The sequence below is a fragment of the Amblyomma maculatum genome, chromosome 2 (assembly GCF_055883805.1).
Source record: "Amblyomma maculatum isolate TAMU_Amacu chromosome 2, ASM5588380v1, whole genome shotgun sequence".
Taxonomy (NCBI): Eukaryota; Metazoa; Arthropoda; class Arachnida; order Ixodida; family Ixodidae; genus Amblyomma; species Amblyomma maculatum.
Genome location: NC_139345.1, coordinates 119,543,696 through 119,558,585, shown reverse-complemented (window position 1 = coordinate 119,558,585; position 14,890 = coordinate 119,543,696). Strand labels below are relative to the sequence as shown.

General features: G+C 46.3%; 2 protein-coding genes across 3 annotated transcripts in view; one reads left to right on the top strand and one right to left on the bottom strand.

Moving 5' to 3' along the window:
- Positions 1–8,559: 8,559 nt before the first annotated feature.
- Positions 8,560–11,331, bottom strand: LOC146199709 (uncharacterized). Its single transcript, XM_084595211.1, has one exon. The coding sequence runs from the start codon at positions 10,995–10,997 to the stop codon at positions 10,545–10,547; it is 453 nt and encodes a 150-aa protein (XP_084451337.1). The 5' UTR covers positions 10,998–11,331; the 3' UTR covers positions 8,560–10,544.
- Positions 11,332–11,418: 87 nt separating this feature from the next.
- LOC146199708 (uncharacterized) overlaps positions 11,419–14,890 on the top strand; it is a 32,417-nt gene continuing 28,945 nt past the window's right edge. The window contains exons 1-2 of one of the 2 annotated variants that reach the window (XM_084595208.1): positions 11,419–11,697; positions 13,787–14,012. In XM_084595208.1, coding sequence (XP_084451334.1) covers positions 13,847–14,012 — 166 coding nt within the window. In that variant the 5' untranslated portion in view covers positions 11,419–11,697; positions 13,787–13,846. Of the gene's footprint in view, positions 11,698–13,786; positions 14,013–14,188; positions 14,789–14,890 lie in introns of those variants that run through there. The other variant, XM_084595209.1, reaches the window with a different exon arrangement.

The following is a 14,890-nucleotide window of genomic DNA, read 5'->3' as shown; positions in this document are numbered from 1 at the left end:
CAAGCTTCTCCTGCTAACGCCCCCTTTGCAGTCTCTGGTGCTGCTCTGCAAGAGAGGAGTGCATTGCAAGAAAGCATTGGCGAGCGTCATGGAGGAAGGGCGAGCGTCATGTTGAAACGTCCGCAAATTTCCAGACAACCGTCGAGCGGCAACCATGCAGTTTCGTGCCGCAGCAGATTTCAGCCAGCGATCAGCGCGCTCGCTGATTGAACCTCTCGGGCTGCCGTCACGTGCTGCCTCCTGATTGGCCAATTTGAGTGGCAACGGTTAGACGATTTTAGTTTCGATGCCTGGGCACAGCTAATTTGATGGTGGTGCCCCGTATGAGCCAAGGAAAGTCCGCTCCGGCTCTTCTTGACGCCATCTTGGACTGTGCGTACGATGTTGATGCTACGGCAGCGGCAGTGCGCAGAGACTGTTTCGCGGTGCTCAAGCTATTCGACACCTTGGATGGTGGCAGCTGTTGTAAACAGCAGTAGCGGCCGGGGCGACTGCAAAGGAGTGCGCTCCGCTTCCGCAAGCCGAACTCGTCAGAGTTGACTGTGAGGATGTATCTTTCACGATACATATTGTTACGTGGTGACAAGTCAAGAAGACGGCATAACATGGCGACAGGATGAACGATGATTTTAATGTCTGGCCTAGCGCGAGGGTTCCTCTCGCGCCACTGCCGGTCGTCTTCTCCGCAACACTTCCCGGGACCACCGAGCGATCGTTCTGATTGTTTCGTTGAAGTCGATGGTGACATGATCGTGTAGATGTTCACGAAAAGATAGAAAAGAATGATGCACTTGGCACCACGATGACGATGAACACGATGATGCTTGTGTGATCCGCTCTCCCTGGAGCTGTTCAACCATGCGCCACCAGAGTCATGGGACCGATGGCTCGAGGTCGCGACGAGCTCCTGGCGGGGGTTGCGTGTACATGTCCGATTCCTTTGGGTCCTTCGGGTCTTTCGGGTCCTTAGTCTCGGGTCTGGTTGGTCTGTCTGTTCTCCTTGTCTTCAGGTCCGGGCTGGGATCTGGGCGGTGGTAGTTGGTCGGGCCTGGGCAGGAAGGGCTGGGGCGAAGCTGCTCGGCGATCTTCCAGGGCCCTCGATCGATGCTCCCTGCTTACAAATGGCATCGATACTCCAAGGCGAGGATGGGGATGAGATACCCCGCACCTCCAACCAAACTGTTACGTGGTGACAAGCAAAAACGGCACAACATGGCGACAGGATGAACGATGATTTTAATGTCTGCCTAGCGCGAGGGCTCCTCTCGCGCCACTGCCAATCTTCTTCTTCGCAACAATATATTTTCAGTAATATTTTATAATTGCAATGGTAACTGTGCGCATAAACACAAAGCGAATGAACCGAACGGGCAGCTACCGAACGCGGAATATAGATGCTATATATAAGAAAGATGCTTTCCAGTCATCGCCGCATTGATTTAACGTGAAGTGCGACCCATTTCATGTCGTGCATTTTCTATCGACAGTACATATCGATGTTGCACTGCTTTCATTTCGCATTAAAGGCACGGGAAGCGTTCACCGCGGTTATGCCGCCAACCGCTGCTATCGCTCACAGAAAAAACGAAAACGTCTCGAATAAACAAAACTGCCATGCAGCGTTTAGGAAGGACGGTAATGTCATAAGCACGCCCTATGCAAGCAAATAAAGGAAGTATGTATATAGAAACGGCTGGGCCGCGTATGTCAACGAGCTGCAATATACGCGTGTTGGCGCTTCTCGACAATTGCAGGTTGCCTTGTACACCATGTACGCCTGGGACATCCCACCGCTGCCGCCAGTGTTGTGCCTTAGGGTATGGGTCCGTAGCTGTCGTCACCCGTTTCGTGATCTAGAGCTTCCTGCTCCCTCGGTAGCGATGAATCTGAGTCAGCGTTGATGAGATGAACAAAAGGCGTCTTTATACACTATTTACATGACATTATCTACAGTGCAAGAACGGCGCAGCGGCCGAGGGCTAGCCATACACATCTGTAGTCACAGCGACGGCCGGAGAGACTATGACCCTCCCTCCCCTTGCACTACACAAGGCCTCGGTCTCCAGCGGCAGACGGCTTTACTGAAAGCTCGATCGTACGCTTTTAGCATTAGGGCCCATATAAAAAAGCGAAAAGTATGCCTGCGCTACGTCACGCGGGTTCTAAATTGTGGTTTCAAGCCTCTGGTGCGTGCTGTGGACAATCGAGTATTTTCGATCACCGCGAAAAGGACGCCACTTCCGGGAAAACAGTCTTATGTTCCGTGTTCGGTAATTAGATCACTTCTGTATATACTGCCGAGAATATAATGCACTTTCGAAATAGAAAAAAAAGAAAGAAAAAGAAAATGCGAACAGCGCGCGGCGCCTGCATATACGCGCTCCGCAGTTCGAGTTTTTTTTCCATCGATCTCGTACACTGGGATAGTGATATGTCGTCTAGAGCGATTTAATCGCTATAACTAGGTAAAAACGCGGCGAGCAAAAATTCGAACTGCGGAGATGGGTAGACGCGACGTTGTTCGTATTTCCGTTCACCGCCGCTGCAGATATAGCCAAATGCATGTAGTTCCATATCGCATGCTCTTTTCGGCGTTCACAAAACGCCTTTAACACACCTTCGAATCGGCTAAGAAAGGGTCCCCAAAGGTGTAATGAGCAAAACATGAGCCATTACCATAAACCTGCTGCAACATAAGGGTTGTCCAATCAAATGGTTGCAATGACAACATTTCTCCAGCTTAACCCGTCACCCGTATACCAATTAATTTATTGCGAGTATTATGGCACGATGTGTCCAGCGCTGGCGTATGACTCCTCTCGACACCATGCTCGGTGCAGAAATAAAAAGTGAAAAAGGGTAGGTGGTCAAGATGGAAACCGTATTCACACGATACCAACTGCCCAATCCGAGTCGAGCGGTGAGGAGAATGGAGATGAGGCACACAGAGTGCTGCATTGGGCCGTGCCAGGAAAGTCATGTTTATTGGCAGAAATCAAAATGTTTGACGATCAGGCGATATTAACTGGCGTGAAGTCCGATGAGTGCGGTCACTAATTAATCGACATTCGCCGCTTTTAGGGTTGGCCTATAGCACTTAAGAGTCACAGTTGCTCTGCCGCTGCATCATACACATGTCGGCGTATGTTACTTCGAGCTGGCCCCGAGAAATTTGCGGGGCGACGAGTCAACGACGCCTTCGACGGGAATGGCATCCACAGAAAGAGTGCGCAGAAACTGGGCGCGAGATATGTCCTCGTTGTATCGGTGGGGTTCTGGTTATAGTGACCGATAGTGATAGATAGGGAGAGAGAGAAAGAGAGAGAGTCTCTCTCTTTCTCCGTCTCTCCATCTTTCGCTCCAGCAGAGACTCCTAATTTCTTTCTACAATTCATTCCCAATTTATAGAGAAACAGTAGAGAGACTCTCAATCTCCACTTTCTACCTCGATCTATAGAGAGAGAAAGTAGAGAGTGTGAGAGAAGGAAATTGTCTCTCTCTGGCTTTCTCTCCAGCTACCAGGAGTGTTCCAAGAATGCAGCAGGGCGGCCAAAATGCTTTCGCCTTGCTGCGTTTAAGGTGACTTTTTAAGTACTCCCCGGACATTTTTTATTGCCTCTCAGCAAGGCAGAGAAACCCAATCTCAAATTCCCCTAAATATATAATCAGAGACTATCAATAGAAATTATACCGTCCATACGCGAGAGCATTACTATTTTTTACAGCAGCCTATAGTCGATTCTGGATATATCGATCGCTAATAGTTCAATATATAGAACCGTCAAATGAGCTCCACTGTGACTCAGATGCGTGAGTGCAATGTACTGCTAAAAGCGACAGTATGACAGGGAATACGGGAACGCGAGGTCTCCACGCTCTGTAAAGCGCTGCCACCGACGTGAGATACGAATCAGCAGTAAAGGCGCATGAAATGTAAGCTTGGTCAACTGCTCTTTCCGAACATGCCTCTGGTGTCACCCATTCTTGTCTTCTGTTGGTGGCGGCGCTGTGCAAAATGCGAAGGTGACGCGCTTCCGCGTTCCGTATTCTCTCATTGTTGTCTTAGCTGTACCCACGCAGCGGGCGGCTCGCCGTGCGGGCCGTCGGCACATTGGCAGTCCACTTCCGCGAACTAGTTCACTAGCCGCGAGGCATACGTGTACGTACCATAGAAGTGCATTACCTAGCATCAGGCGTCGAAAAGAGGGGCGCACCTTCATGTGACCTCTCCGTGGGCGCGAGTGCGCGCATTCAATACATATGGTAAGAAGATAGGAGGGCAGGGGCTCGTGGTGCTCTTTCACATGTGGCACCGGGAGGCTCAAGCACCGTTTTGTTTGGCTTGGATGGTGCTTTGGGAAAAACCGCCACTGAACATATGAGGTCTAAATTTGTTACTGGTGCACATAAACGCTACAATGCACTGGAAATAAGGTACACTTGATTTCTTCGTCTCCTGCAGCAGCGAAGCCAAACACGCGATAGCCGCCGCTAGCCATCGGTAATTTATGCCGGCTTCAACGCACAAGTGCACGGTATTCGGCTTCTTCGCATCATTTTTACGTTGAAAGCACCTAGGCCGAAGGGCGCTTTCAATCGGTCTCGACGTCCACTTCTTCAAGCGGTTTTGTATGTTAGTGTTGTCAGTAAATACCCCAGGCTAAGCAGCTTACCTGGCTCCGCGCGCGATAAATGATCGTGTGGCCGCCATTAAGAAAAACACGACTTGCAGGGGCACTGCGCACAGTTCGATATATCGAATGTTCCCCTCAACGAGAGTTCGATAAACGCGAACACCTTTAATTTTGCATGGAGTTTTGAAAGGGATATTCGGATAGTTCAATACAAGCAATAATTCGGCATAACCGATATCCACTGTATTTTCTTATCGCTACGTTAAGAAATCACTGATGCATAGATGATCACTTCTGAATTAGTGTCCTGCGCCAGCTTACTTTTAGGTGATTTAAACCATATATCGGATGTACAGTTGCAGTGGACTTTTCTTTTGTGCGAAAGTTTCGAGTTCAATGACGCTATAGTTTCCTTGTGGTTACAGAAGTGGACACTATCCGGCTGCTTGTCAGAGGAATGCTCGTGATTTTTTAGGCTCCAGCTAGCCGCCATCCAGCTGGCCTGTGACGCCGCTGGCCAACGTCTGCCGGTCTGCGTCTGAGGCGCGCGGGCACCCCGCCATCCGTTCCAAGCGACAGATGGGCCGCAGCTCCTTCATCCGTTGGTGTAAATAAAACATTCTACTCTATTCTCTCTCTCTCTCTCTCTCTCTCTCTCTCTCTCTCTCTCTCTCGAGGCTGCGAGGCTTCAAATAATGGGTGCAAGGGTTCGGGTGTGTTCGATTAACATCTCACCCATCCACGTGAAAGAGCTTGGGAGCGGCCAATTTTAATTCGTCAACTCTTTCCAGCCCGACTATGCCATCCGATCTCATGACGTCACAAACGCGCCGCCCAATAACACCTACAGCGACCAGTATGATCGAAACTTAGATGAGCGCCGGCACACCAGTGCATCTATAGCTCCGACCTGTTAGAGGCTGGTCATGTCTCGTGCCAACCACCACAGGCTGCCGCCATTGTCCATGATTTTTCGAGGTTTTAAACAGGGCAGAATGGGGAAGGTGAGTGCGGTGTTTGTCACCCAACAACAACCCACCTACCAGAGGAATGCTTGTGATTTCTTACATGTGGGTACCAACGCTCGCACGCTGTAAGCTATTTTTTGAGGCTTCAAGCAGTGGACGCCGCCGAAGCCAACGCACATTTTTTTCCGTCCCTGGGGTAAACTAACGCTCTTTGTAGAGTGCTGAGTCATGCTACGTTGCATAATGAATTACTGAGTCATAACTATGCGCAATGTTTGTACAAGCTGTAGACCTTATATTACGTCTCTTTCTAAATCGCCGAGTCATGCTACAGCCGGCCAATCGGTGCTGCAGCTATACCACCTGCTGGAGGCATGATCGCGACTTTCGTGTCATTGAACACATTAAAACGCAACTAAATGAATATAACATTGCATGGAACAGTGCATGGTGCCCGCAAATCAGAGGCGTGGTCACTGTGGCAGGCGTGATGGTAATCGGAAGTCCCCCATTGCCGAATCGTAGCCCAGCGCGTGCATTGCTTCTTTTTCACTTCCGCTCTCCAGACATTTGGGCGTCAGCATTGTCAGTGAAAAATCGTGGGCAAGGCAAGCGGTAGTTGACAGGTGGCACGGCCGTGCACCGACTAGTAGTAGGACTGTGTGACGTCATGAAGCCGTATGACATTTGCTGAGTAGGCAGTTGCTGCCAACTCTGGAATCATCACTGCGATGATGGACGAGATCGGAATCCTGTCTTCCGGGGCCTTTGGATCCCGAGCCAGACAGCTGCCCCATGGGCCACGCAGCGCTCGTGTGGCTTGATTAATGCAGAGACTTTACTTGTCTACCTGTGTGGTCTTTTATAAAACACGGTTATCTTTCGACCGTTTGCTAATGAGTTCATGTGGGAGTCACAAATAAAAGATGACTGATTAATCGAATAGCAAAAAGAAAGTAGAGGTGAAGCTTGAGTACTTCACCCGCCCTCTCGCTGCCATCGGGCGCGCACTGGCCAATCAAGCCGTTTCGAACTTGAGCGTGGCTTACCTTTTAGTTACATAATGAGGCAGCGTTACGCCGCTACAAGTATTTCCATTTCTAGCATACACGTGCTCCCTTCGATCTTCACAATACGCTGAACCGTCACGTTTTGAGGATGCCTCACTGCACAGTCCGTGCGGCACAGCATCCTATGACCACTGCTACGGTATCGTTCTGCTAGAACCGCCGCGGAGGCACTTATAATTTTGGAGAAATCCGACATTTCTAACAGTGCGCGCAAAGCAAAGCACTTGGCGAAACAGACAAAAATCGTCGGATCACTTATTTTTGACCTCGGATATATAGACAACCATGTTCCAGCGTGCATTAAATTTACTGTGGCATAGTTTTCGGCAGCTTTCAGGGTCGTTTGATAACTCGAATATTTTTCCTGGTCCCTTGTAAAAATTGTCTGGCTCAGGTGATATTTGTTCGGCAGCAAAGACGCATTTGTCGGGAGCGAGCATACCGAAAATGACGGGTTGCCACCGTTTTGAATTGAACGAGGGTGCAGCTTACCCACTGGGCACGTGCTCCAAAATAGGTGTCAATACTTGTCCACCGGGCATGCATCCCAAATTAGGTGTCGATGCGAGCCTTTTACTTGCAAATCAGCCAGTGAGCGCAAAGCCTATATATATTTCATCTTTCGTAGCTTACAATAGCTAATTTGGCTTGGTTTATGAGGTTTAACGTCCCACAGTGACCTTTTCTGACGATGTTTCGCTTTTGTGAACTGAACAATGGCTGTGAGTTTGTTTATATAAAGTGAAGAACGAAAAAACTGTAATGTAATTACTGATATCATAGTGCCCATTCACTGAAAAACTTATGCCAGCCTGTTTCATGAGCTGGAATGACAACCAATGATGTACCAGCCAGAGGTGTGTTCGGGTCAAAACTGAGCCCAAGCTCGGCTCGTGTCCTATGTTACAGACCTGAGCCAAATTCGGCCCGGCACCGAAGGAGCCTGAGCCTGGGCCCGACATGCTATAACTGCACTTGAAGAAACGGTACAGAAAGGAAAAAATTTAGAATGATAAGTTTAACTAAGAATTTGAAATGTTGGGTTCCCACATTTAGATGACAAATTCGTAGATACAGAAAGGAAAAAATCAGGATGATGAGTTTTAACTGAGAATTTGAAATGTTGAGTTCTCACATTTAGGATTACAAATTTGTAGCACATGCATAGAATTATCATTCTAGCTTATTATGCAAAAACAAGTTCTGCACTGATGATGGCTTGAGGCATTTATTTGTGGCGCTCCTGGATAGTGAATCTGGTTGCGCTTAAGTTTCTTACGGTGCCCTAACTTGTGGCTGGAATGGTTAAAACGTTCTTAGCAAGGGCCTCTCCGAGAAAAAATATACCTTGGCCCTGCCCGAGCTCGTGCACAGCTCTAGTATCAGCTGCTGCAATGCTGCCTCCCTTATGCCCCACATGACCTTAACACCAATTATACTGTAAGACTGGTTGTATTTGAGCTGGTTGGTGCACAGCTTGAGTAGCGTTGGCACAAGAATAGATACAGACACATGAAAGATGAAGCACAATGCATGTGCCTCAGCAATATGTTTCGTCTTTCTTTGTGGGTGTCTATTTTCGTGCTGACAGCACTCAAGCAACCAACTACACGATATAGCCATTGTTTGGCTGAGGAGAACAACCCAAAGCAGCATCAAGAAGAAATATATTTTTAAATTATTTAGTGGCTGCCTAAAAAAACAAACGTGCAAGCAAAAACAGTGTGTCTATAGCCCTTTCAGAGCGGCACTATGACAGAAGCTGCCAACAGCCGTGACGACAAACATCACTTTAATAAAATCTTCGCAATGTGAAGTGCTATCTATCAGACCATACTATGAGGGTGGTGAACTAAATGGAAGAATTTCTCAAGCAGTAGCACAACATTATAAAAAAAAAAAAAAGGCTCCAACAGACAAAGTTCTAAAATGAGAAGTACTAATGCTACCAGTTTCTGGTTGTTTCTACATGTAAAAATGGATCAACGTGAAAGTCATATATTCGTGAAAACATGACAAATGCACCTTACTAAAAATGAAAAGAATGCAAATGGAATGTAACGTCCTGCATACAGTTTAAATGCCCAGTGGTATGATATAACAATGGGCAATGATTATGAATGTGAAGCAGTTGTACACACAAAACTGCCTGTGCTTGTTTTAACACGAAAAGTATTACAGAGCTGCGACACACGTGAACAAAGGAAGCATTCACTAAGGCCACACTACCAGACGTAGAAGCTAGTACACATGTTTAACGCCGACTCATGCAGTGTGAAGTTTTTAATGCCCTAGATCATAAGTGATTGGCAAAGTTTTTGCACGTTTTTAAATGCACCAATGTCCCTTTTTTTTGTTCTGAAATGTTCCATGTGTCTAGTTGTTTTGCACGGAGATATAACCTCAGTGTTGCAGTTAGGCAGCAACCAGTGTCAAGCTTGTGCCGCAGGTTGACAGCAAAAGTGCACTGCACAGAAGGTATATGACTTGCGGCTTTTCACATTAGGTGAAAAATTTAAGTTATTCACTTCAGGAAACACTGTGAAGAAACAACATATGATAAATTGCCTCGATTCCTGCACTGGCGCCACGAAAACTCCTATTTTCAGTGGCTGTACTTTGTGAAATTCTGAAGGCTTTATGCTGCCAGGGAAAGTTTGGTGTGGAAAGGGTTGGTCAATTTTAGTAGTTGGGAATGAGAATTTCGGCTAGCTAAGCGAACAGACATGTTACAAATTATTTCTATCCAAACAAGCGCTCCAGCCATTGGCACCATCACATGCAGCCAGAAGTCTGCCTGCTAGACACATCCTTTCATTAAAACTTATTCAAAATGTAACCCATGCACAAGACACGCCTTGATATTATCGAACCCAACGCAAAGTAACCAGCAGTCCTGTATGTTGCACACAAGCTAGTATTTCCGCAGCCGTAAGGACAGGTGTTTTCACAAACTGTCTTACAAAATTCATGGCATGTCCACAAAGTCACATGCTTTAACAATAGTCACATGCTTTAACAATTGGACAAAGTTCAACTATGACAAGACGTGAAAAGTACTCAGAGTTTACATACTACAACGAGATAAATGCTGTGGCTGGCTCTAGCGGCTGCATGCGAGACCACAAACATATCAAATGTCGTGCCAGCTGCTGGCGCCACTTGCAAATGACGTCATGTGAGTGCTTCCTATAGTGAATGAGCCCACAAAGTCTAACGCAATACAATGCAGGATGTTATCATGAAATTTGCAGGATCTCGGCAAATATAAATCTGCAACTTTGCTTCAAAACAAAGAGAACAAATGTCATACTGAAAGGTTATGAATGTGAATTCTTGGTTTCACACCTCGTGTCATAGGTCAGCAAGCCGATATAAGACATTAAAACACAAAATTATGTGACTGCAACATAGCAACTAGCATGTAGCAGATGAGTGACAGTGACAGAAGGCAACCAGCGAGACAGCACGACAGGACGGCACGCTACTTGCTATGTTGCAGTTACTTAATCAAATGCACCAACTAGCCCAACTGTCTTCTTTGATAAAATGCAAAAGATCGTTCAAACTGAAGCGAAATATACAGTAAGGCCCGTCTTCTTGGCTACATGAATTAGATAACAATCATTCTTTTAAATACGACCGAACGCATCAAAAATGTAAAAACAAATGAGTACACTTTGGTGAGCAATATGGGGTGACCATTTTTGAAATTAGCACAAGGAGTGTAGGAACATGCGACCAAATAGAACGCGCTGCGCCAATTGGATGAGTGAGCTTGTGACAAAAATACACACTGCTTGAATATTTAGGTCCTGTAAAACAACAAGGAACGATCACTATTGCACGAAGAGTGTAGGATGACAGTCATTTTAAACGCTAGGCTTGCGCAAAGGAGTGTACTTCATGCGTGCTTTCTTTACGACCGGTGGCTGAGATGCGTCCTGCTGTGCCGCCTCGGGACCTTGCCTTTTCAGGCCGTCTGTAGGTTTGCTGCCGTCTTGCCCAAGCACCTCTGTCCTTTTTGACGTACTTGCTCCAGTATTAGGAACCACTTTTTCTTTGTCCTTTTCGCCGCCTTGCAGTTCTTGCCTTTTAGACTGCTTATCCAGCAAGGAAGAAATCACTTCCAGTTCGGACAGCGTCCGATCTATCAAGCCACAAAACATATTCACAAATTCTGGCGACTGGTTCTGATTCCGGAGAGAGTCAATTGCACTAGGCCACTGTTCCAGCGCATACAAGGACTTGCGAAACGAACTGTTGGTCAGCTGCTGAGATTTTGCAGCCGATGCCGCCGATGCCTCGCCTTCGGCCATGGCCATGCCCGTACGCTTCACACCGTGCTTCACACACACACGCAGCAAACTAACGCGGAAAGCTCTGGAGATGCACGAGTTTTCAGGTGGCGAGTATTATGTCTATCGTTTCACACTCATGGCACTGCACAGCGTAAATATTTGCATAACGTGGGCACGACAAGTTATTTTTCTTGTACCGATGTTATCGTAATTTTTCCAAGATGCATACAAAAGTTGGAAATGTGATCGATGTGATCATGACATGATGATGCACATGTCGATACTAAAGTTGGCAGCTTAGTCGACAGCAATTACATTCACTGCCTATTTTAAGCTAAAAGAAATTACTAAACGTGAACCGAGGCTACTTTCTATTTATAAATATGCACGAGTATGAGTATGCTCATCATAAAGTTGAGTAAGTTTTGCAAAATCTCGCCACAAGGGGGCTTCTCACTTGCCTTCTGCTTCAGATTTGTTAATATTTATTATAAACAACTGTGCTTCGCATATGCTTGTGACTTAGTCGGAGTTTAAGTCTTTTATTGTAACGCAAGTGTTCCTAGTAGTGAAATGCCAGTGTTTAATTTGTTTGATCGCGGCTCTCTCTGTGTGACCCAGCTTTAGTGGGTGTAAGCGGCCATTTTATCACCTGGGTGTTTTCCTTTTTCGCGGAAAGTTGGTCATCGCCGACTCATCGCGGCCAAAATGACATAACGTGAAGGTAAGTTCGCGTCATGAACGAACTCTGAGGCTCTATATATGTCATATGATACTTCAAGGCGCAAGTTAGGCTCCTGTACTGAGTTTATTAACCACGGACAGCATAAACACACACGGATTATGTGCCGTACGCACCAACCTGATCGCAGTTTTCGTCGTCCTAATGATATGTTCAAGATCGTCACTGCTTTCTAGTCTGCTTGTTACCACTCGAGACTTTGGATAATTTGTACAAGTTTGTAGCAATGCTGCGGGAAAACACTGACAAGCATTAATCTAAGCAGAGGAAATGTATATGGTTCCGTTTGCCGGATGTAAATACGTGACATCTTTTCAGGCTTCTGTGTTGCGTGAAGGGTCAAAGCAGCGGCAGATAGTGAATTCCTATGTGCGTACCGAATGTGTTGGCGAAACGATACTCTATACTAGCGATGGAAGATTCCAGGCGTGTGGCAAAGCTTTTGCAAATAGCTATCTGCGGCAGATAACGTCTGTAGTATCGTGAGTTACTGATGCAGTTCAAAGAGCTGCGCAACATATTCCTTAACCGTGTTAAGACCTCGCATATTTTCGTCCCTAGAGCGAAGTAATGCTGTAGACCTGTATGTTGTATAAGTGTTGCCCGTAGTGTTATCAGCGTGCGGTTGGCGCCGGAAGGGGCAATGACGCCGTGTAAACAGTTGCTACAAACACTCCCTGAATGCCCTCGCAAATCGCGTCCGTTAGCACCTCGCACCACTTCCGGATCGGATGGTCGTGTCGAAAGCTCTTGCTGTTGTAGCCCTCAGCTTCTGTTGTCCTGCATGTCGTAATGCATTTCTACATGGTCAGGCCTCCAGTGTACAGGCATAAAATTGCATTATTCGGTAATTCAAACCAGTGTATTTTTTTTAGGTACCAGAATATTTTGTCTTGTTGCTGGACTATATTGTCATGTGGATGAAATGCGCCACATGAATAAAATTGTACTAAACACATTGGTCCCAGGAGTTTGTGAATTTTGATTGTGCCTAGTGATTCCTCACTCATCTGAATTTTGCTTGAAGTCATTTGTATGCTGGCATTTGGCATTGTACAAACAAAACAACGATCAGCACTTCTTTCTGCTTGTTAGCGTGGTGCAGTCCACCTTCATTTTTAACGCTACTAGTGTGTGTACCTTAGCATGCATGCTGTTGTTCACCACGCTACCAGCTTGTTCTGTGTATCTGATGGTGGCACGAGGGCACTTGTCGCACAGGATTGCCTGAAAGGGATAGCAGATGTTGCTAAAATCTTGCTCATGTTTTTAAAGGCCATGTGAGTGGCAACGCAAAGAGAGCTTAATTCTCAAAATATTGTATATCAGGTGAGGCAAAAGATGCCGCATGCAAAACACTAGGTTTAAAATTTTGCGTTGCTTTGTTTTGTGCTCCCATGTAGCACAGATGGTATTATGGAGGCCCCGCTGTGGTGGCTCGGTGGTTAGAGTGCTTGACTGCTGAGCCAGAGGACAGGGGTTCGATCCTGGCTGCGTTTCAATAATAGCGGAATCCAAGGTGCCTGCATACTTTCCAAGGTCATTGCACATTGAAGAACCCCATGGGGTTGAAATTACCATAGCCCACCACTATGGTGTCCCAATTGCGTTGCGACATTGAGCCTTGCATACTATATGCCACACCTATTATGGAGAACAGCGATGCATGATACAGAAAAGCTGCCCCATGGACATGGAAAAATCTTAGCATTTGGTGTAGGGGATAAGGGGAATGCATTGATGTGTCAGTTCATTCATAATAAAAGTACTGAATAAATTAGTTCTTGAAGCATAAATTGAAACAGTAAATAGCTGAAAGCTAGTGCTGTGCATGTCTTTGCAGTTGTCTTATCTTTGTCTGCCTTGTGTCAACTGATACTAGAAAGAAGCACCAGATTATCCAAAAATGCTGTTTTTTTTTATTGCAGAGACTTTTGTATTTCTGTATGAATAAATGAGAGAGAGAGAAGGGGTCTTCTGTCTGTGTTGTTTCTATTTCAATGCATCGATACTTGCAACTTGGATCTTGCAAATGGCCTGCACTGAATGCCTGCTTTTGCTTTCCCTTCAGGTGCACATTAGTTAATTCTGGTTTTTAGTTGCACTGCTGCTGGCATTGAAGCCACAAGCCATGCCTCCACCACCTCCGCCTCCTCCCCCCATGGGAGGCCTGGGGCCACCCAAACCTGCAAAAACGGCTGCTGCACCAGACAGATCAGCCCTGCTGTCGCAGATTCGTGGCGGCGCCATGCTAAGGAAGGCGGTTACTAATGACCGCAGTGCACCTATAATTGATGGTAAGGCATCCGCTTTGTTGCAGGCAAAATGGGCTTATTGTTTTTTCATTGTTAACTGTTGCAAACACCTGCACGGCTTGCTTTTCACTGCCCTTTCTTAGCGGGCAGATGAGGACTTTGTGAATGGAAGTTTTGCCAATTTGATGCTTAGACACTGCCAATTTTTTGCAACAAAGGACCTTGCCACTGGGAAGGCTGTTCCGCTGCTTTTCCCCCACTATGGGATGCACTTTTCAGTGACGCGAAAATCGAGCATGCTGCGACTAAAATTGCTTTTAAAAACATCTCCATGCTAAGATGATGGCCCGAGAAAGATCACCTGCATTCAAAAAGTATAACTCGCTATGGGGCTGAAAAATGGATAAATTTGATTCTTACGACGATGCCTCTCAAGTGCATTGTTGATGCACTAACGACATGGTGGGGCTTGATTCTTATCCTCGTATTGAATTTTTCTTAGCGTTTGAAACTGAATGTTGAGCTCTGTGAGTGAGAGTTCCTTGTTTGGCTCTCTTGAAAAAAAAAAAAAAAAGGACAGTCTTACGAAGAACAGTTGTTTCCGCTGTAATGATGGCAGCAACTCCGATAGTTTGTGGAAGCTTGAAAGCATTTTGAACACAGCAGTTTCTGAAGAAGTGTCATTGGCATTATTCTCTCTTTTCTTTCTTTTCCGAGTTCAAGCCTGGCTTAATGCTCCACCTTGACCATGATTCATGTAGGGCCATACCTCTCAGTTTCACGAATGTGGCTAAAAAAGCAGATTGAGTGATACACAAGTAAGTGCAGTTACTTCATTTGTCATTAGATGATCAGGCTTCATCATTTGGATTAGGTGATGAACAGCATTTTGCGCAGGACACGTGGGACAATATTTTAAG

Excerpts from the sequence above, each read along its gene's own strand:
- LOC146199709 (XM_084595211.1), bottom strand. The coding sequence starts at position 10,997 with ATGGCCATGGCCGAAGGCGAGGCATCGGCGGCATCGGCTGCAAAATCT.